At 32.6% G+C, this 5,891-nt stretch overlaps 1 protein-coding gene across 1 annotated transcript; it reads left to right on the forward strand.

The window, feature by feature from the left end:
- Positions 1-1,874: 1,874 nt before the first annotated feature.
- Positions 1,875-5,603, forward strand: LOC108684398 (forkhead box protein J1-A-like). The gene is made up of 3 exons (XM_018188680.1): positions 1,875-2,145; positions 4,119-4,297; positions 5,127-5,603. Exons 1-3 carry the CDS (start codon positions 1,875-1,877, stop codon positions 5,601-5,603), a joined length of 927 nt encoding a protein of 308 aa, XP_018044169.1.
- Positions 5,604-5,891: the final 288 nt, after the last annotated feature.

Raw genomic sequence — 5,891 nt, forward strand, 5'->3', positions numbered from 1 at the left:
AACATATTTCATGTATAATTATGTATGAACGTTTATGTATGTTTATGTATAATTATATATGTATATTCGTGCATATATAAAACAATTTTTATCGAGGAATTAAAATTATTACAAAATATAATAAAAACTGTAATTCTGTTTTTAGATAATTATTTTTTAAGAGATTTACGATGGACATTTTTTCATGCTATTAAATTGTATGCTATTAAAAAGTAAAACGGCTCGTTATGGATATAAATACAAACACACAAGTAGTGATTATCTTCTATTGAAATAAATTTATATTCTTGCGTTAATAATAATAAAAGAACTATTTACAATGTATTTATGTAGTTAGATTAAAGTTAGACGTAAATATATTAACATATTTCAAAATTTATTATATTAATCATATTTATATTCATTAGAGCCATGTAACATACTTATTTAATTATTAAGAATATATTTTTTTCACAAAAAAGGTTAGTTTATGAAAATTTAGAATTAGTGTAGTAAGTTCAAAACTTATCAAATCTATTTTACTTACCAATATAACAATTTTCGATAACAATTTTGTTTGTAAGATTTTGTATATATTTAAGATTTAAATACATTGAAGGACAAATTTTCTAAATGTTCAAGCATTCATTTCAATTTAAAAAATTTTTAAGATTTTCATGTTTTTCCAGTTTCGAATAATATTTGGAATAATTCGGATCTTTATATTTCAAATGTTTGGAAAGAAGGACTCAATAAGACACCGTATTGCTGAAATATGCGTTACGTAACTGACAAATATCTTAATTAATGTAACTGTCTTATCTGCATACGTCATTTGCGATCTGAAATATTTCAGCGTCGCCACTCATATTCATATTCGCCAATCATCATGAACGGGATTACGAGTTTCTCCGTTGATTTCAGTTATAGGGAAGGGTCGACGAAAAGGAAAGTATTAGAGAAAGAGAGTTGGTGGGTCTGGCCAGCGACGCGTGTACATGGTCCACCTGTGCGAGAGGGAATCTAGCACCTGTCACACACGCGCGCACTGGGGTGTCTCTGTCAGGTCGCTGGTAAGCAGGTAGCTAGCCAGCCAAGTGCGTTCCACCCCTTTGCTACCACCAGTCGAACTCGCCCGACCATGCCGTGTGCACGCCACTCTCTCGCAGTCAGTCGTCGTTAAATGCTTGTCATATATACGCGCATACCTCGTCTTTATCGGGAATAGCGTGAACTAATTTCAGTTTTTGAGCATGATATCGTGATTTTTGTAATCTCCTTTTTTTTTAATGCAAATTCCTCGCTCTAAGATTGTGATCAATGTTGTGCCTTTCTTCGAACGAGCATTAACGAGTGACGCATTATTGATGCCGTTTGCCTCCTAAAGAGTGCGGAGAAATATGTGTGAATTCCAACAAAATGCTCTCTATATTTACGTATATAATACTATAGTACGTAAGATAAAATAAAAAAGAAAAGGGGAAGTTTTACAAACATCAAACGCGCGGTTGTTATTTCTCATGACGTCAGAAGACATTTCCATAAATTAGTGAATCATGAGTTCCAAGTAACGCGTGAATAATTCTGAAAGCAATACAATCGGAATTTTAATTTTTCTCCATATTGCGATATCTAAAAGCCTGCGACTGGACAGAAAAGTTCAACAACGTGTCATCATTGTTTCCTGAACAAAATCGTTCGCATCTTCATCGCTTATAATTTACAAAATTTAATTTGAATAATTCGATTACTGTTAGTCTATTGGAACCTTCGACGATTCTCTAAAACGCGAGGAACGCACCTTGTAGGAAAAATTAACTGCAACGAAGAATCATTGTTTTTAACAGGCGCTTATCGCGCTGGCAAGCTGGTGCGGGTAATGAAAGACGATAAAAATGAGGATCGATCTAGTAGAAGTTGAAGTATCGACGGAGGATAGCTCGTCTACCACTGCTGCTACCACCGCCACCATAATGGATAGCAGCAGCATGGACAGCACAGACGACTACGATGGAGTCGAGGCCGAGTTGACAAGTCTCTCCTGGTTGCAGTCACTGGATATTACTAGCGCATCCGGTCTGCCGACACCACCCTGTTCGCCGTCGCCGCCGCCGATTATCCGCCAACCCCCAAAGAAGTTGTCGCCCTTGATCAAGGCCGAATTAGGTATTAAGGATTTAATTCAGAAAGGGATAATCGCAGTTTTGATTATTATTTATACAATTGGATTTCAAAAATCATAAAAAATTATTTTGAAGTTTAAATCTTCTATTTTCGTAATTTATCAATTGTTGTAAAATGTAAAATTTCTATTCGCTTACCATTACTATCTCAATTTATTTGTTTATATATTTTTTCAAAATCAATTCTTTTGTAAGTATTGTTTTTAAAATACATTTCTATGTCGTGTATTTTCTCGCTTCTGAAGTCACAAATCTTTTAAGCCTGTTCTACAATGTGCTCTTTGTTTCCTATTTCTTGTTTTTTATCTTTTGCTTTTTTCTCTTTGCAATCATTTTATCGACAATTGTATTTCTTGCTATATATTTCTCGTTTCTTTCAAAGTTGGTTAACTTTTATCTCGGACGACAAACAAAAAACCGGATAAGAAGCAAAAATACAAGATGTCAAAAAATAATAAAAAGCAAGAAATAAGAAACAAAAAGCACATTGTAAAATAGGCTTTGTCAGAAGAGAGAAATATAAAATAAAAATTCATGCAAAGTGTATATTAATATTGTTTCCATAAAACAACAATCGGTACAAGAGTCGCCTTTGAAAATATACCAAAAACTATTTATTTCGTTAATTTATGAATAACCATATATCTAAAAATAAATTGTGTACGACAGCATTATCATCATTTTATGAATATGTGTTAACGACACTTCAATTTGCTTTGCATCGCGTCTTTTATATTAAATTTATACTTCATCGATTTTATTTTTATTTTTACATTGAGGAAGATCCAATCGAAAGGGTTGAAAACATTTGTCAATTTTTCTCAAGAATAAAGTATACGATTTCATACACACCTAACCTGTATTGGCTCGCATTAGTTGATTTACATCTATCCTTGGATAAATTGTGTATGCATACACACACACACACACACACACACACACACACACACACACACACACACACACACACACACACACACACACACACACACACACAAAATTTATTTGACAAATATGAACAGGGTACCTCTCGCTCCGATAATCTTGATCTTGATACATTATTAAAATTATAATGCTGAGTAATTATGACAAGTTTTATTCGATCGTTATCCGTTAAAATATTATTAACAAAACAATTGATAAAAATATCGATCAAAGTACTCCAGTTTGATGATCTTAACATATATTGTTAAGGTCATGATCCTGAGTGACCTCCAACAAGTTTTAGCTGTCGCTCGTTACTAGTTAAAAAGTTAGAAACAAAAGAAGTTTAAGAAATAGAATCTTATTTCTGCTAATAATGTCTTATTTCTGATAAGAAGAAAGTGAGGTAGTTTCTTAATATATATAATATATATTACACATAAAACTCACACTCCTTTTGTTTTGCGTTGTAAAGTATATGCGTAGAGACAGATATGCCGCCTCTCTGAGAGGTGAGACTTCTAAAAAAAAAATAATCCAACCCAAACCATAGTTTATTGTAGGATAGTTCTTGCTTTGCGTACACTTTATACAACACAAAACGAGTAGTTGTATGACTGGGTTTATTCAAGAAATTAAGAGAAATTAAGATCATATTAACTATTGTGAAAATTGTAAAGTGGTAGAGTCTTCTCGACTATTAAGAAATAATTTATTTAAAAACTTATTTCTTATTTCATAAATTTATTATGCTTTGTATCTGTTTGAGAGATATACAAATCATAAAAATTTATTTTAATTATTTGCTATTAAAAATTTATTGTATTTGTTTGAATTTATTTATTTTTTTATGCAATTTTCTATCTTATTTCTACCTTATTTCATTACTTATATATCAATAACTTTTATGAAATGTTTAAATTATTTGATCAATATTTTGAAAGTAATTATGTCTAGGTATACGATATATCAATTTTTGAATCGCAGAACGACGAAAATCGGATGATTTTCTTTCGATTTCCCATCTACTAGATCTTGCGGAAAATGCTGAGAAATATCGAACGGATCCTGATGCAAAACCGCCGTTTTCCTATGCCACTATCATTTGCCTTGCGATGCGCGCCAATAATAACAAGGTCTCCCTTTCAAACATCTACGCATGGATCCGAGAAAATTTCTTGTTTTACAAATACGCCGATCCAGCCTGGCAGGTAAACGGATTTTATATTTGTAATTCTTATTTTTTATTTTATTCCTTGAATTAATCAACAATATATCTTTTTTTTCTAAATAATATATATTAACTAATAAAGTACGCTACGAGTCAAAGTAAGTTCTTTAATAAATAGTAGTAAAAGCAGAGAATATAGAATAGGGCTACTAATATAGAATAGGATCTTATTTTTTAAATAAAGAATCACAATTTAGTAGCAATCGCTAGAAGTTGTTACATTCCATTTTTTAAACCTCTCATGTTTATATTTTTTACTTTTTTGTTAATACTGATGTTGGATTAAATTTTGACGACTTTTATTTATTGGATATTTTAGCTAACGTATTTCTTAGGAGTTCTGCATAAATTCAAAATCTTCATACATTTATATCGGAGTAATGTTAATTTAAAAAAACAATACCCGTGATACATTCTTGTGATATATTTTTTTTAAATTAACATATTCCTGTTTTTATCCTACCACATAACAAAACTCTTATATTACTTATTTTTATGTTATGAGTTTTGTTGTGTATTATTTTAAAGAACTTGCTTTAACTCGTAGATCTTTATTTTATTATTTTATTTGATTTGTAATCTTTTGAGCCTTTTATATTTTCATTTTATTGTTAAATATATTTAATTATCTTAAAAATGTATTCTATCTAAGTTTTATTATTTCATATTTTATCTAAAATGTAAGTATAAATTTTTATTTCATTGCTTTCCGAAAAACTTTACAAAGAAAATTTTTAACTTTATTACTTAAGTACTGAACATTATTGAGCGCTGATAGTAATGATATTTTTATCATTTATCTCGAACAGAACTCGATTCGACACAATCTCTCGTTGAACAAGTGCTTCTTGAAGTTGCCACGTTCTAAAGATGAGCCGGGCAAGGGTGGTTTCTGGAAGTTGGATCTCGAAAGAATGGAGGAAGGCAAACGGTCCAGGCGCCGTTCCGCGATCTCGCAGCGAGCTCGGAACACGAAAAGACAATCTCCTTCTATGACGACAACTACGACAACGACGACGACAACAACGACAACAACGGTAGCGGGAGCGATGACGCTCAATGTTCTTCAGACCAGCAGCAGCTGCACGCCGCCCACCAGCTGTTTGTCGAATACCCTGTATGAGACTCCGCCTAGTAGCGTGTCACCCCCCATAACGGACAATCTGTCGGAAGTACCGGAGTCGACGCAGGTGAGCTTGAGCGAGGACGACTTCACGAGTTTGTTGATTGCCGGTTGGGACGAAAATAATCAACTGGAGCTTCTCGATCTGTTGGACACCCTCTAAACCTCTCAATGCCCTTTTTCCTTCCTTTTCTCCCTCTCGCAAATATCTCTCAGGAATCATCGGTTCTTCGTATAAGAGTTCTCTCTGCATGCATCCCTCGACTCCTCGTTTCATATGATGATGAGTGTCATGAATAATAGCATTTTCTAAATAATTTTTGGTTCTACTTAAATTTGAGAGAACATCTCGTTCTAGGTACTGTGGTTACGATAAAATGCGCAAACAATTATCGTTAATCTGGGATTAGTCGTCTAATTTTTTTTTTTTTGCGTAAACGATCATCTAGAG

The sequence above is a fragment of the Atta colombica genome, unplaced genomic scaffold (assembly GCF_001594045.1).
Source record: "Atta colombica isolate Treedump-2 unplaced genomic scaffold, Acol1.0 scaffold134, whole genome shotgun sequence".
Lineage (NCBI taxonomy): Eukaryota > Metazoa > Arthropoda > Insecta > Hymenoptera > Formicidae > Atta > Atta colombica.

Excerpts from the sequence above, each read along its gene's own strand:
- LOC108684398 (XM_018188680.1), top strand. The coding sequence starts at position 1,875 with ATGAGGATCGATCTAGTAGAAGTTGAAGTATCGACGGAGGATAGCTCG. Across the intron at positions 2,146-4,118 it reads CTTGATCAAGGCCGAATTAG|ATCTTGCGGAAAATGCTGAG; the intron begins GTATTAAGGATT and ends CCCATCTACTAG. Across the intron at positions 4,298-5,126 it reads ACGCCGATCCAGCCTGGCAG|AACTCGATTCGACACAATCT; the intron begins GTAAACGGATTT and ends TATCTCGAACAG.